Genomic DNA, 16,860 nt, shown 5'->3' on the forward strand with positions numbered 1-16,860 from the left:
TAGAAACGCATTAGCATACTAATATTAATGATTCGACCAATTTGAAAGATGGTACCAAGAATCAGATTAGTTTATGCAGTGAAAGCAAGACATGTACCAGACATTTGGGATTTTGAAATGAAAGTTGGACATGCAGTCAGACCTACAAATGCTCCAGCTCTTCAAGGCAGATACCACTTTGTGGATGTTATACTCCTTGTAGTGCCCAGTAAAGACCTCATTATGATAGTGCATGCGTTGAGCACATGCAGTAGCAGAGTAGAGATATAGCAAGGCACTGTAACATAGTTGTAGGGATCTTAACTAGTGATAATACAGTTGAACCTTTCTTAAACTCCCTGAATTAAGGAAAAACCTCCCAACAAATCTGGTTTTACATATATTTTTTTACCTCTGGTAGAGGAAAACCTCTATATTACAGCAAAAAGTGGTTCTGGGTCCCAAAATGTCTGTGATAGAGACGTTCCAATGTACATACCATTAGCTATATAAATGTGCATATGAAATGAGTTGCTGGATGTCTACATGGTGTTGATCTTCAAAATTAGTGGTAGCTGACTAGTGATGGCTAACTGTAGTCCTCACACTCCGAATATCTAGCTTTCCAATGGCCCTGCAGTGGAAGCTCATGATCAGAGCTGTGTTCAGTTACTCTATTAAAATATTAGAATTCACATCAGTGTCTGGATAATTAACATTTCATTTAATCACCTCGTATCTCCACTGTATGAATGCATCATATGAGACATTGCAATAAACACAGACATTAATTATTCTGGTTTTAAATTAAACAACTTACTTGGGCACATTTGCATTTGCTAAGTTTCATGATAAACCAAGCATCATAGCAACAAGTCTTGCTATACTTCAGCAAGGTTTAAATTATTAAGAGGTAAGGTATTGACAGACAACAAGATGAACAATAACGTACATGATCATGAATTTTAGAACAAAAGACAGATTGCTGTAGAACAGCAAGACCAATAATCATAATTATAGAAAACAACTAGAATTGAGGGTAGCTTGGAGAAAATTCACTGGGTCTAGCTAAGTTCATTGACTACATCTTCGTTATTAGACTGAAGTTTGACAGAACTATTCAGCAGAAAACCAGTCAGTGAGGATTTTGAGTAAGCCAGTTATGACATCGTCTGTTTATAGCGACAACACAATCCTTCAAGTATAGCCTAAATTTCTCATGTAAGAGGAATCAGTAATTTCCCAATTTTAAAACTTAATAGAACAGGATGTAAAAGCAACACAAAGGAAACCTACTGGAAGACAAGCTTTTGATTTTATAAGGAAATTTCTTATTGTGCATGCACAGTGTAGAGATGTCATGCTTTATATAGGATGGGTTTTGCAACAGAATGTTCAATGCTTTTATCTCACTTTTGCATATCTTAAACTGAGACAATTTTTAATGAAACCACACTGATCGGCCATAATTGCACGTGGTATACAAAGATATATTACACTATTGTCATGCAGCAGTGTGCATATATAATAATAGCTATAGATCTTTACAGTGTTCAGAAAAGTTCATTAATGTCACCATCGTAGTCATCATCATCATTATCATCATCATCCTACACATGAAACATTGTCACTCCATGTAATTACCGAAAATAGGACATGCAGATAAACTTATAATTTCTCATTCCACCTGAATCACTTCCTATCCCAGTGGCAGATCTAGGATTTCTAAAAAGGGGGTTTCTGAAGATTAATGTAAAGTGTATTATATACAAGGGAATTTTTTTTAATTTAATAATAAGGTGCATCCAGAAAAAAAAATTGAGCTCAGATTTGATTTTAGGCTACTTTTAGTTAACAATCACATTGCTTTAAGCTAAGTACAGGGCAACTGTTATGGCTAACCTGTAGCTTTGATTGCTTTATACTTAACTGCTCTATTTGAGTATCTTTATCGTTTAAGGTTAAAATGTTGCTAAAGGTTTAGTAGCTATGATGACTGTTGGTTAAATGTAATTGTATGCTTGCTACTGAAGTACATGCAGGGGTACAGTGGAACCTGTTAATCAGGACACTTGAAAATAAGGACACCTGCATAATCTGGACACCTAGTAATGGTCCCAAAGTATCCCTTAGTACATAAACTGACCTGGAAAATCAGGACACCTTGATAATCAAGACACTTTTGGTCAGTCGCAAGGTGTCCTTAATACATTTCACTGTATATAGATGTTTTGCAATGCATTAAAAGCTAGATAGACTGCCATCCTACCTTGCACCTAACTTTGTTATCGACTATGTGTGTATAATTTGATATTAAGAAAGGTTGGCCATCATTTACAGCAGCAAGAAAATGTCTCCACTCACTCAAGAAACAAGTAATCAAGTTAACTATAATAAGTTAAACAATAGCTTATCAACTATAAAAGAGTAACTCCATACCACACATTATAAATTCCATGCAACATTCTCCATTTTTGTTATAGTTACACTTACACTTACAAGGGCATACTTAGAGGGATTTCCTGGGGTTCCAGAAACCACCTCTGAAATTTTAACTTGTGGGTTTGCAGCAGGAACACCAAACTATATATTTGGCAGGAAAATGATAACAGGGCAAGGTATAGTATAGCTACAGTGCAATCGGAAACTATTGATTCCTGGAGAATAAGGTAAATACTTTTATAAAGATCAAGATACTCTAATAGAGCAGTCAGATGTAGAGCAGTCAAAATGCTCTAATAGAACATTCATAACGGAATGCAATTTTTAAAATGAATGATATAAGTATAAGACTATCTTGAAAAGTTAGCAGCTAAATCTTTAATTGGCTATGTACTACAATACCATGACCAGTCATAAACATCGACTTAAAAAGGGAACCAAGTATGTAGTTTATGCTACTCATGAAATTGTCAAATTTTAAGCATTTTTATGTTCAAACTCTGTCAGTGGCTGGAGGCCGTGTCCCCAGACCCCTGCACCTATAACTCACTACCAAATCTGCAAACCATCTTGGTCAGATACACCCCTGTACTTACTCAATTAGTCTTATTTATTATGAACACGTATACGCATATAACAGCTGGCGCATGCATGGGTTTTAATTTTTAAAAAAAAGGTCACAGCCTGCTGGCAATAGCTGCTCTCCACCAGTTATATCTCCTTATTGATAACTACACATACGTAACTAAGTAACTTGCTACACTGCTTCTCTGAATACTGTGACTGTTCTATTAGAGTATCCAGATCCTGACTGTTCTATTAGAGTATCTCGATATTTTCTTGCAAATAGTGTCCCATAAAAGTGGAGGAGCCATGGCCCCCCTGTCTCCACCGCCTATGCATTTTATTAAAACTCAGTTGTACAATTAATATGAATGGTATAATAATGCTATCCATGCATGGAATAATGTGGTGTACATATACACAATCGTAATAACAAGACCTTGTATTTAATTGGTGAAGTCACTGGTGCTGTATGCAGAAGTGGATTATGATTTGCTAATCTGCTTTGTCTTGCCGGTACAGAGTGAAGTCTTTGTATAGTTCTATAGAATATCAATACATTATAGCTTGTTCATCTAATAGGTAGCATTACCTTGCAGTCTTCTTCTGGTTACTGTACTTCTTTTGCAATTTCTTGTGCCTGAAAGAACATGCATTTAGTATACATATCATAATTATTAGCCAACACTTAACGCAGCTTCCAGCTTATCCATCTCAGCAAGTAGGATCTCATTAGTTTCATTACTAACTGTTAAATCTTTTTTAAGCTTACGACACTGTTGTCTAAATTCCACACACTCCTTGCTCACATCTTGAATGCACTGTAATGAATTAACAATAATATTAGATAGAGCATCCAGATCAATACATATGACCCTGGAACCGCTCGATTGCCCACTCAATAGGTGCCATCAAAATTGTGTAATAAATTGCCAACCCATTCTGTGAATAATGCTGGTAATTTGTGTTTTTTGTAGGAACTATATAACTGACTCATAGCTACATACACACACTTGTACAAACAAAATAATTATATTCATTGTTGTATGTGAATTATATATGCACTGTGACTATTGTTGCTGTTCCTACATGGCTCTGCAAGCAGCTGATCTCTGATTCCTAACCAAATGTCTGAATCTCTGGTGAGGCTGAACTCATGTATCAGGTGTTTTCGGGTTTACTCTCCCCACAGTACTCAAAGATGACTCTACCTGAAGCCATCAGTTCTACACTCTCAGAGTTGGTAACTTGCCCTCCAAGTAGATCAAGGAGCAGACTCCGGAGCATAGAGAACACAATGGAACTCTATCAGGACTGTCTACTGAATTCCCAATGCTGAATTTTTCCCATGAAACACTCAACCAGGCGCTTACAACGGAACAGCAAAAAGATGGTGAAGCTATCATTAAGCACTACATTTATGGCCACAATAATGAGCCTGTAGACCGTATGACCAACATGAAACTTTTGATGACTTCCTGGTGGCCCTGTGTGAGCTGGCTAACATGTGTACCTTTTTTTCAGTGTTTGTTCACTGGTGTGCACTGAAAAGAGTATTAGGGATCAAATTATCGACATCTCTTAAAGCTGACCTTAGACACAGCTATCATCATGTGCAAGGCTGAAAAGGCTACCAAGAAACAACATTCATACATTACCCTCATCATGAATGACACCACTCTTACCCTTAGAAGACAGGCAACTAATCACTCAGCTTACTCCTCAGGCATGTCCTGGGTGTTGTTGTAGTGTCAAGTGTAGTGTCAGGTGTAGTGTCAGCCTTTTTATGCCCCACCTACCCCTCAACCTGACAGTCAGGCCCCCCTGTGAATACCAATGTCTTGCAGCCTCCACCACACTTATCCACCATCAAACAGCTGTCAACCACTGACCCAGCCCCTGTCCAACTTTTGTTACTCAATGGCTCCTGTCACACAGATGTGTTACCAGATTCTAGGGCAGACATTTTGGCTGCAGACAAACAGCTTTTACACCTTCTCAATGATCATGTTCACAACCTGCTTCCTTCAATAATCTCATACTGTAAATGGGCAGAAAAGTATCCACTTGGTTACCTACTGGTCACATTCACTATTGGTTACATACAATACACTGAGAATGTGCACATCTACCCCAACACACCAGGGACAATTCTTTTATGGAAAGCTGCCAAAGTTCTTACGGAACACTATCCACAGTCAATCCCACTCCCTACAATTTCCAAACATCCACCATGGCTAAATGCACATATCATGCTACCGTCTTTATACCACAAACTAATTTAACTCACCACATTTATTGACTGACAGCAGTTTCCAACAGTGTTTGACCAACAGATCAAGGGAGAAACATTTCACATAACATTGACTGTTGATGCCACACCCTTTCGTATTCAGATCCATATTATAATTATTAGCTTATCATGATAAACTCAAGGCTAAATTGGACTTGCTCTTATCGCAGAATATCATTGCACCAGTTACAGAACACACAAAATGGTGCACTCTAACACCAAAGAAAAACAGCAATCATATCCTGATGTATGTTAATCTCTCTCACCTCAACAAATATGCACTACATGAGCACTACCAATCACAAGCACCTGCACAGGCTGTTACTAACATTGTTGCCACTAATGCACAAGTTTTCACAGTACTTGACATTTGAAAGGCTACCATTAATGCTTGATAGATGAAGCAAGTCAACTCCTCATAACCTTCATCATGTCATTTACATTTCAAATATTTTAGAGCATCGTATGGCCTATCGTCCATCTCTGAGCATTATGACCAGCACATGGCAGATGCTTTCACAGGCCACAGGGCTCTCAACAATATTGTTATTTATGACAACATCTCAGAACACATTACTCACGGGCACAAATTTTACAGAGGTGCACGATCGCCCTTAACATAGACAAATGCAAGTTTGTGCAACCTAAGGTTATATTTGCTGGCCTTCAACTGTCAGCTCAAGGATACCAAATTGACAAGTCAATTACTGATGCAATCTCTAAGTACCCCACACCCACAGGTCATACTGACCGATGTTCTTTTATCAGATTGGTAAACCAATTCTCTTCACCATCGCTTCTCTGTTGTCACCACTACGACTTCTCTGGAGCACCAAGAATGAGTTAGTGTGGTCTGCTGCACATGATGAGACCTTTTCCAAGATCAAGACCTCAATCACTACACCACCACTTTTGTCTTTCTGCAATATTGGCAACCCCAACTGACTAAGCACTGATGCCAGCAGACAAGGCCTAGGCTTCATTTTTCAGCAGAAAATTAATGATGGATGGACACTTGTACAGGCTGGATCCCACTTCCTATCTGATGCCGAATCTAGGTACACACTTGAGATGCTTACTATCACTTGGGTTGTCCACAAGTGTAAGATGCTTTTAAATTGTCTGGCCTTCAACATTTTTCTATCTTGCCCATTATTCCCACAGTCGTCAATTGGATGTAATAGATAATCCACGCCTTCAGCATTTTTGAATACAACTTTACAGCCAAATAGCAGTATTAATGATGTTCCTGATGCTTTTTCACGTAACCTCATTTCTGATCAAAGACAACCTTTTTGAGTATGATGTGCACAATGAACCTGACATGTCCATAGCTGAAATCCGAACCCTCACACCTCTGACGATCATCACAGTCTTAAGATACAAGACATTTATTTTCCACCATGCTTCATATGACCCAGAATAACAGCAACTTTATAAGATCACAGTTGACAGGTTTCCAGACTGCTGTACACAACTTCTAGAGTCATACAGGCCACATGGAAGCATCTTAGCATTGATAATGACTCATTATTCATGGATGCCACCTTTTAGTACCTCCTGTTGTGCATAGCCAGTTCCTATCTAGTAACTGTTTGCACAAAACAACATGCTTGTTTGACTGTGTACTGGTCTGGTATAGACAATGACATTGACAACATGGTGCTCTCATGCAAGCAGTGTCAAGATCACTTTCCATCCTATCTTAGAAAGCCCATTGCAAGCAAGAGACAAATCCATCTCACCCCTTCCAGGAGATTCCTGTTGACTTATATGGTGGCCAGGCCTTATCATCGTAGACCGCTTCACAGATTGGCCAGACATTATTTCCATGGGTCACAACCTCTCACCTTATCCAAGTCATGAAGCAGTTTTATTTTGCACTGCCATTCTAGCTGGTCTGATGGTGGCCTGCAATTTATGTCCAAACAGTTATCAGGACTTTTCCCAGCAATGGGGTTATCTTCACAAGACTTTGTCACAGCGTTACCCACAAAATATAATGGCAAGGATATCACTACCTCCTGGGGTGGCCATTCACTTAATGAAAACAAACCCTGTGGTGCCCTTCTTCAGTATCGCCACGTAAAGACACTATACTATGTTTCCTTCCTATAAATTATATGTACAAGACACTGCACCATACCAGCTCATCAACAATCCCTCTCCCAAGAGTGGCAGAAGCAAAGAGATGAAATTGAGGTAAAAGTCACTCAGTCATTTCAACAGAACAGTCATACTACAGTACACATCCCAGACATTGGAATAGGCTCAAATGTAACTCTTCAGCACCCTCAAACTAAGATGTGGGATACTTGTAGTTGATATTGGTCCTCATCACCGTTACTTTGTTAAAACTCAAAGCAGCTGTGTCCTAATTCACAACCGCCACCTTTTACGCCACAGAACTGTAATATCTCCCCCAACACAACTACACCAACATAGTGTCACATCTACTGCTCATGAAACTCATACAGTGGATACTATTACCCAACTCTAGGGGTATTCTAGCCATACTCACAAGCCAACCTCTATATATACTAGGGCTGAAACAAATATAAATACTCGACGAGTACTCGTTAAGGATTTTGGTACTCAGATAGTAAAATTGGTACTCGACTACTAATTAAGATCATGTGACCCAGCTCACATGATGTATTTGTCATCAGGGAAAGACACAATAGTATTGATCGGCATAATGTTTTGTCAGGGACACTAACATCAGTACTTTAATACAGCGTACGTATCATCGTTATTATTTGAAAAGCTGTGAACTATTTAATGGGTATGACTACAAGTAGCTAGTATTCGTGAGCACTTGATCGTCAACTCTAGAGAGTACTCAAATACTAAAAAACCATGATCGTTTCCTAATATATAATAGTCTGGCAGAATTAAGGTTGAGCACATGAGCAAATACTCAATACAGTGGACTCTGTTATAACAGCCACTCTGTTTAGAATTGCAACCAAAAGAAGTTAATTGATAGTCAGCCACCGCTTATTAGGCTTTCCTAAATGTGACCATGCAGCTAAACAGACACCACTGTATAACTAATTAAATTTAAACACCATACATATTATTTTGGCATACCAATTGTGCTTTAGTACATTGTGCAATTAGCTGATCAATTTTATTTGTGTAAAACTCAGTCTTCACTTCAGTGGGGTTTGATAAATCTGGTCCACTCTTCAGATGTCCCAGGTGATCACTAGGTATCCTGATAAATTACAAACAGGACAATAATGTTATAACACAAATATGCATTAAACAATTGAGAAAGCTTAAGTTTTCACTAAACTACACTTGTGGTTTTCTAATGTGGCTTAAGTATATTATAGCAAGAGTTCATAATATAAATGAACTCTTGATTATAGCAAAACAGCCAAGCTGAGGAAATGTTTGGCTTTCAAAAACGCCAGAATTACAAGGTATGAAATCAAAGGTAGTGTCCTAGAAATGGTTTAATCAATTATCTGCAAAATCATGCCATTTTCACGCATTTTATTACTCCTCTGTTATCTATAGTAACAAAGGAGTGGACTACCAAAGTTTCAGTCTTTTATGATGAATAGTCTTGGAGTTACAGCACTAGACAGTTGGAACAGCAATGAAATTCAATTTGTACAACAATATGGCAAATAAATAACAGGCACTTACTTAATCGATAAATCTCACGACTGAAACAAGCTACGAAAACGGCACTTGACTCAATCTGTTTACCATGAACTGGCTAATCCATCAAGGTATAGTACTTTTTCCTATATTCCTCCATGATTGCAAAGAAGTTCATTTCAAGAAACAAATGGCAATGGTAAACTGTATTTTTACCGCATTATAAATAAGTGTCCAAAACTTATGTTGTACAAACACAAAACAAAGGTTTTCGCAAATATGCTGGTGTATAGGATTTAAGCTTCGTTTCACTATATATCGCATTTTATGTAGTGCCCTTAAACAATTAGAATACATTGCCACGCACACCCTTAATGATATCAGTGCTGCGTGACTATGCCCCTTAATGACCTAGCTGCAATCAGCTGTAGTTTGTCACAACTTACTTGAGATTAGCAGTGAGATCAAGATACTCTAATAAAGAAGTACATATGTATAGCTATGCTATAAGAAAACTAGTGCAATTAAATCTTTTTTTAATTAAGTAGGGTTCCGGCAATATATGAATGATCGATGGTAGCTACATATTACAACATACCATATAGTGGGTTATTTTCAAGGGTAACATTATTTGTGGATTGCCGCCATCCAAATTTCGATTGCGATTTTTTGCTTCTTTATGCAGGATCTTTTATACATTCAAGTTAAACTATGCCATGTGATTGAACCACAAATTTTGAGGGGGAAATTTTTCACAGAAAGCAGTCAATCTACAAAAAGCATGAAAATTTTCAAAAAATCCTGCTAAGTGGTAGCTGTGAGGGAAAATCCCTACTTTGGCATAGAACAGATGTTGGTAACACGTCAATGAAGAGACTTTCACACATAGCTATGCTGTAATAGCTACCATCATTCATATCCCTTGTTTCATTGCTGGATCGCTACTTCATTTTGAAATCAATAATTTTCAATTGCACTGGTGTCAATATTATTTAGAATTCTAAGTAAATGACAATCACACTATATTGTCAAAATTGACATAAACATCTTTGAATCTTAATAATTTCAACCTCAGCTTTCTTGTCAGCTACACACTTTCTTCTATTGTTATTATTATTATTACTAGGACTGCGTCACATACAACCAAGTACATACACCAACGTTGCAACCTACCCATTGGGCAAGTATAAACAGTGCCATAGGAAACACTCAGAGCAGTGTGCATGTACCGGTGGAAATGATACATATGCATACGTACACAGGCAAGGGAGTTTAACTGGCATCAGAAAACCACAATACTAAAACACAACCTACACAAAAACCAAGTTAAGTTAGCTATATTGAAAGTAACTATATATTGTAGGTGTGACGTGTCTCTGAAGATAACTCAGCAGTGAAGTGAGGCTATGCAGAATAAGGGATATGGTGAAGGCACAATTAGCAATTGATCTCAATCAAGCCAATATGGCACAACAGACTCTGTTGTAACTAGAGGCCACTGGTGATGTACCTGTATATCAGCGGTGTGGCATTGGCACAGTGATCACAGTCTATAATATTATGCATACAGCCATGCACAACATGCAGGAGATAGTTACACATTGTTGTATATGCAGCACTGCATCAGCTTCTTGTTTAGTTATTACAGACTCACAGTAGACTAGTAGTTAAGCCGAGTGGAAAATAATTCCAGCCGCCAGCAAGCCAGATGAAGGTGCCGGTATAATGAAAATAATTCCAGCCGCTAGCAAGCCAGATGAAGGATGAAGATGTAGACCTATAATACAACTACCGGTACAAGTATTACATTACTCATTACCTTGCTGTTCCAGCTGGTTGTTTATGAGTGCATCAGCTGGTATCCCAACTGGTCATCAGCTGGTCGTTCACTGCATGACGCCTGGAGCGCATATCCTGCACACAAAATACACAGTTACAAACATTTAAACATACTTGTAATGTTCCAGTAAAGTGGCGCCTGACCTCTCCACAGACGTTTACTAATCTTCTCGTTTGAGCAATCTGTAATTAAACAAGGGCGTGGTGCCGGGTGTTATATAGAATTACACGTATGGTAAAGTCATCAGCACGAACAGGCGTACTTATTATACGGTTGTGCCTTCATTCACAGGCGAATCTATCCCCACTTAGTTCATGTCTCTAGGCCTCGTAGTTTTCTCAAACACTATTTATTATTTATTATTTATTCATTCATTATTAATGACGTAATTTTAACCGCATTTCGTATTATTCTTACTACTTGGTTGTATAACTAGGACCGCGTCACATACAACCAAGTGCATACACCAATGTTGCAACCTACCCATTGGGCAAGTATAAACAGTGCCATAGGCAGCACTCAGAGCAGTGTGTGTGTACCGGTGGAAATGATACATATGCATACGTACACAGGCAAGGGAGTTTAACTGGCATCAGAAAACCACAATACTAAAACACAACCTACACAAAAACCAAGTTAAGTTAGCTATATTGAAAGTAACTATATATTGTAGGTGTGATGTGTCTCTGAAGATGACTCAGCAGTGAAGTGAGGCTATGCAGAACAAGGGATATGGTGAAGGCACAATTAGCAATTGATTCCAATCAAGCCAATATGGCACAACAGATTCTGTTGTAACTAGAGGCCACTGGTGATGTGCCAGTATATCAGTGGTGTGGCATTGGCACAGTGATCACAGTCTATAATATTATGCATACAGCCATGCACAACATACAGGAGATAGTTACACATTGTTGTATATGCAGCACTGTATCAGCTTCTTATATAGCTATTACAGACTCACAGTAGAGTAGTAGTTAAGCCGAGTAGAAAATAATTCCAGCTGCTAGCAAGCCAGATGAAGGATGAACATGTATAATACAACTACCTACCGTATAAGTATTACATTACTCGATGCCTGGAGCGCATATCCTGCATACAAAATACAGTTACAAACATTTAAACATACTTGTAATGTTGTTGTTTATGTGTAAGGTGGCCTCTGGCTCTGTTGTAGTCACTCCACAGACATTTACTAATCTTCTCCTTCGAGCAATCTGTAATTAAACAAGGGTGTGGTGCTGGGTGTTATATAGAATTACACGTACGGTAAAGTCATCAGCACGAACAGGCGTACTTATTATATGGTTGTGCCTTCATTCACAGGCGAATCTATCCCCACTTAGTTCATGTCTCTAGGCCTCGTAGTTTTCTCAAACATTATTTATTATTTATTTATTTATTTATTCATTCATTATTAATGATGTAATTTTAACCGCATTTCGTATTATTCTTAGTACTTGGTTCTATAACTAGACCCGAGGCACATACAACCAAGTACAATCACCAACGGGACAACCTACTAATGGGGCATGTACAAACAGTGCTGCATGGCCAACACAGTGTGTGCAGGTAGAAAAGATGCACAGTAATACAATTCTAGAGGAATTGACTGGCACATAAACATAAGGGATGTATTAGTATGCAATTACAATCAGTGATTATCCGACCATGGAGATGTGAGATTACACTTTAAATTGTGAGAATCATGGTATTGAATCTGACGCCTACAAGCAGTAAAGCTTAAACATCCAACGAATACTTATTACATTAATTTTATGCAATTGTACACAATTTGTGTTACATGATATGTTTAAATGAGGGTGGATCACAGAGTGCTGGATTAAAACATGGCTGGAGTTTCCAAGAGCAGACCACGGTAAGATTGGGATAAAAGCAGAGTATTTCAACTGTCTGTCACCTACAACTGATATCTGAGTTATGTATATATTTAACATGAGCTGGGTCATTTGCACTAAAATGATCACATGATGCTGTGGATATGCTGCAAGACCAAAAAAAAAAAAAAGTTGGCGAACAAATGTGGCTGAAATGCAATACCAGAATTTCATGGATATGTCAGTGTGCACAAGCATGTGGAGCATTGCTGATGGCAGCAGACTGTAGCTACATATAATAATAGCAGTTAATAGCAAGTACAATCATGCACACAACAATTATCAGCCTAAGGGCACATTTTGTGTATGTTGTGTTTGTTCTCTCCATGTACATGGGATGCAATTTGGCAATGAATATTTATGTAGTTTTCTCAGGGCCCATCATCAGTGATCAGTCTGGGCACTCCTGGCACTAAAAGGCTTCAGGTGGAGAGCTATGCATCATCACACAAATTTACCAGCTGGAAACTGCACCTTCTTCGTACAATGGCCTGCCAGGTGAGGCTTTCTCCCATCTCATACACAAGTGAAGGTAGCCTAGTTATGCAAGACTAAAGAAACAAGACTATCAAAGTGTTTTAACCAACATAAACTAACCTCCAGCGAGTAGTAGCAACTTCCAATCATGTTGTTTATTAAGCAGGAGTAGCAACCACTCGTCTTTCAATCGAAATAGTAGCTGTTGCCCACTTTCAAACACAAATGAACAGTAGTTCGCTTGTCTAGAATCTGCCTGGTCTATTAGTAGTGGGCATCACATGCTAACTGTTTTGATCAGCGTTAAATAGAATCGTCATACGTTTCTATCACCTCCACGAAAACACCTGCCCATTATAAGATTGTCTCTTCGTACAACATGGATTCTATTCCCGGTAAGTGCGAAGCCTTAGGCCTTGTAGTTTTCTCAAACATTATTTATTCATTATTTATGATGTAATTTTGTATTATCTTTAGTACTTGCTTGTATAATTATGGTTACTGTGTAAAACTCATGTAGAGTATAGAATCACAGATATTGATTATGATTATAGCTACATCTTTAAATAATTAGTCAGTTGTTTAGGTTAGCTGTTTAGTCAAAAGCACATGATTTTTGCAATATAGCTGCCCTCTACCTTCAGCACCCCACATACGTACCAAATTTAAAGCAAAACCAATTTATTTGTTCATGAAAATACAAGCCCTCAATTTCATCTCTTTTCTTTTCTTCATGGTTTGTGGGGCTAATTTTTTCTTCATTTTGCACACTTTACAAAAGCCTGTATAAATGCAAATTCATAACTCAATTGCCATAAAATTTGGCATACATTAAGGATGTACTGAAGTGAATTCTCATACTAAGTCTGGTATGAATCTGATAAACATTCACAGAGTTAAGGACAATTGTTTGCACAAAAAGAATCATTTCTTTTGTCTTTCCTGTGTTGGGTAATCTGCCTATGGGAATAACTTGAAAATTGGCCCGTGTACAAGCCAACTATCATAGCTTAAAACTTTTGTACTTAAAAAGAAGTTGCAATGACAGCTACAGAGTTACAAGGAGAAAACCAACATAATGTAAAAGTTGCTAAGGTCAAAGTACTCTAATAGAACAGTCCCCAAGTGGCCTAGAGTTTGTACCAGAGACCTTTGTACCTAACTTCCAAACCTTTAACTGCTGAATCTCTGCTGCCAGCTACTGAGTTAATTTAATTTCTATAGTTTAAATGCATAATTTCATAGAGTAACATATGCTTACCCACTGTTCTCCTTTGCCACTGCCTCTAAATATAATAAAACTTCCTTGGAGTTGGGACGCTTAACAGAAACATCCTGCAGACAATTTTGAACTAATGAAAGTAGAGGGTTAGTTTTCATATCTGTAATGTATGTTTTTCGTCGATCCCATTCACTGATGATCTGAATACCAAATGTTTTGCCATATGGTGTAGGCCACTGGTGTGCTACTAAATGAATAATTACACAACCAAATGAGAACACATCCACTGAGAAATCATAACGGGGAGGATTTTCCAATGCCTCAGGAGGCATGAAGTCTTGTGTACCTGGTTGGAGTGTCAATTGATAAGTTGACCAACATCCTGCAGGCCCATCCAAAATTCTCGCCGACCCAAAATCAGCTATTTTAGCACAGTATGGTGCTATGAGAATGTTATTTGAAGACAGATCTCTATGTGCCACCCTTCTCACAACATGTAAGTAAACCAATCCCTTTGCCACATCACTAAGAATATTGATAACTTTATTCCAGGAAATTAAGCCCTTTTTCGTTGTGTTGATAAGTTCAGTCAAACTACATTCCATTTTTTCCATGACCATAGTCGGAGCAGGAGAGTTGCTCCCATAGCAAAGGCCCATAAACTGAACTATATTTGGGTGCTTCATTTTGCTCAAAAGGTTTATTTCTTTGCAAAACTTTTCCGCTATTCTCTGTTGCCCATCAGGCTCAAAGTCTCGATGGAAGAATACTGAATGCAACTCCTTACCTACGCAACGGGTTCCATGCCAGTTTAACTCTACCACGTTAGCTTCAGATCCAGTACGGTAACTTTTTTTCACGTGATCCCCAGTGACTTCTTCTATGTCCTCAAGTACATATGGCTCAAGTTCATTCAAAATAGTTCTAATCTGACGATGGTTCATTACCTCAGGAACAAGTGTAGTGATCAGTGGATTCACGTGATTTCACCGATAAGGTGCTCCTCCCAAACGCATCATGACATGCGTACCTTACTTTTTTGCGAATGGGGTGGGCGGTGCTAGACTAAGACGTAATTAGTATGGCGCCCCCCCATTTGTATTTGCGGGCGGCGTCATACTAATTTACGTCCCACATCTGCAGTCAAATCAAGTGTGGATTTTGAGAGGTGGTACCCCCTCCAAAACTATATAGAAAGCTATTACTTTTTTTTTTTTTTTAAGATAAAATAGTACATAATAAAAAAAAACAAATTATCTTAAATATGGGCCTCAGCGACCTGCTCAGCAATCGGTGCCTCAGCAATGGGACAGTGCAAACTGGACCTGGCACTGCGAATGCACATAATTGCAGACCTCAACAAAGAGAAGCTCAATTTACATCTCAGCCATCCCATCACTATTCCATAGGCTGTGCTTTACACTCAAAAGGTTGGCCAATCTCTTATAAAACTGAGTAGCAGCATCATCCATTCCACCAGTAGTAGTAAAAATTAAGGGAGTAAATGAGGCATTCTCTACTTCATGAACCCGTTGTTGGTATTCACGTCTCTTTTCCTTGTCATGATGTTGGTATGCAGAGTGTTGGGGTTGATTTGAGGGTGCACTAGGGTTAAAAATTCTGACATCAAAGTATGACCTCTCAAATCGTCCTCCCCAAAAGCCATTAGCTGCAATGTCAAGCCTTGCGTTATCATCACGATTAGCTGTTTTGTATTGAAGGGTCTTACCAGAAAGAGGCTGAAGGTGGGGTTCAATGACAACATTGTTACAGACCTCAGAAAGTAAATTGGCAGTTAGATCACGCACTTCATTATGTCTCAGAGAAGGAAACCCGCCCTTTGGGCAAGACAGAGCATGTTCTATGGTAAAAGAGTGACCACAGGCACAGGAAGTAGGGCAGGCAGATGGTAGCCAATGATAGCGAAGCGCAATTGCATCATGAAAAGCAGTTTTATGAAGCACAAAATTATGCGACTTCAATGGAAGACAAGAGAGCCAATTCGATGCACCCTTCTCCTGAGCCAACATGACTGAGGAACGCATGCTAGGAGGAAGTTCATCGAACAAATGATTGGCAGATTGAAGTTGCTCTTGATGGCTCCTAGAGTGATACTTGGATCGCAACTGAACCTGTGCATCAAGACAGTCATCTAGTTGATGTACCTGAGAGATAATCAAGCCAACGAGACCAGCATTTACTTCTACAGAGCAGGAACGCTGCTGTGACACAACAATCGAAGGATCAAACACACCATGGCCTCCTAGCCGCACAGGCAAGGCAAATTACTTTCTCTCAACATCACCAGGGACAGTCCAACCCAATAGACTAGGAAGGAAAACAGATTTAACAAAATGTTCAAGAGGAAGGAAAAGGTCTGTAGAACAAGAAGAAACACGAAAAAAATAGTTCCATCGGAAAGAGAGACCATGACAATAATCAGCATAGGAAGCATGAGGTTGTGTTTCGGCAAAGAGGCTCAGGGTCTTAAGATCATCAATCCAGCCATCCACTTTACGTCTCAAAAATA

General features: G+C 38.7%; 1 protein-coding gene across 3 annotated transcripts; it reads right to left on the minus strand.

Moving 5' to 3' along the window:
- Positions 1 to 1,403: 1,403 nt before the first annotated feature.
- On the minus strand, positions 1,404 to 15,359 carry LOC136266358 (uncharacterized). Of its 3 annotated transcripts, XM_066061378.1 has the most exons (7): positions 13,229 to 13,510; positions 13,090 to 13,182; positions 8,372 to 8,498; positions 3,679 to 3,806; positions 3,578 to 3,625; positions 3,425 to 3,527; positions 1,404 to 1,589 (listed from the first exon to the last, which is right to left on the minus strand). In XM_066061378.1, the coding sequence occupies exons 2-7, from the start codon at positions 13,149 to 13,151 to the stop codon at positions 1,533 to 1,535; spliced, it is 525 nt and encodes a 174-aa protein (XP_065917450.1). In that variant the 5' UTR covers positions 13,152 to 13,182; positions 13,229 to 13,510; the 3' UTR covers positions 1,404 to 1,532. The 3 variants fall into 3 exon arrangements, 2 of the variants coding, with proteins under 2 accessions (XP_065917450.1, XP_065917449.1); XR_010706072.1 differs by lacking the exons at positions 13,090 to 13,182; positions 13,229 to 13,510 and adding an exon at positions 14,370 to 15,359 and having other exon boundaries at positions 3,674 to 3,806; XM_066061377.1 differs by lacking the exons at positions 13,090 to 13,182; positions 13,229 to 13,510 and adding an exon at positions 14,370 to 15,356.
- Positions 15,360 to 16,860: the final 1,501 nt, after the last annotated feature.

Source organism: Dysidea avara, chromosome 9, assembly GCF_963678975.1.
Source record: "Dysidea avara chromosome 9, odDysAvar1.4, whole genome shotgun sequence".
Classification (NCBI taxonomy): Eukaryota; Metazoa; Porifera; class Demospongiae; order Dictyoceratida; family Dysideidae; genus Dysidea; species Dysidea avara.

Excerpts from the sequence above, each read along its gene's own strand:
- LOC136266358 (XM_066061377.1), bottom strand. The coding sequence starts at position 15,274 with ATGAACCATCGTCAGATTAGAACTATTTTGAATGAACTTGAGCCATAT. Across the intron at positions 3,626-3,678 it reads ATGGATAAGCTGGAAGCTGC|GCACAAGAAATTGCAAAAGA; the intron begins GTTAAGTGTTGG and ends ATGTTCTTTCAG. Across the intron at positions 3,528-3,577 it reads AACCAGAAGAAGACTGCAAG|AACTATACAAAGACTTCACT; the intron begins GTAATGCTACCT and ends GATATTCTATAG.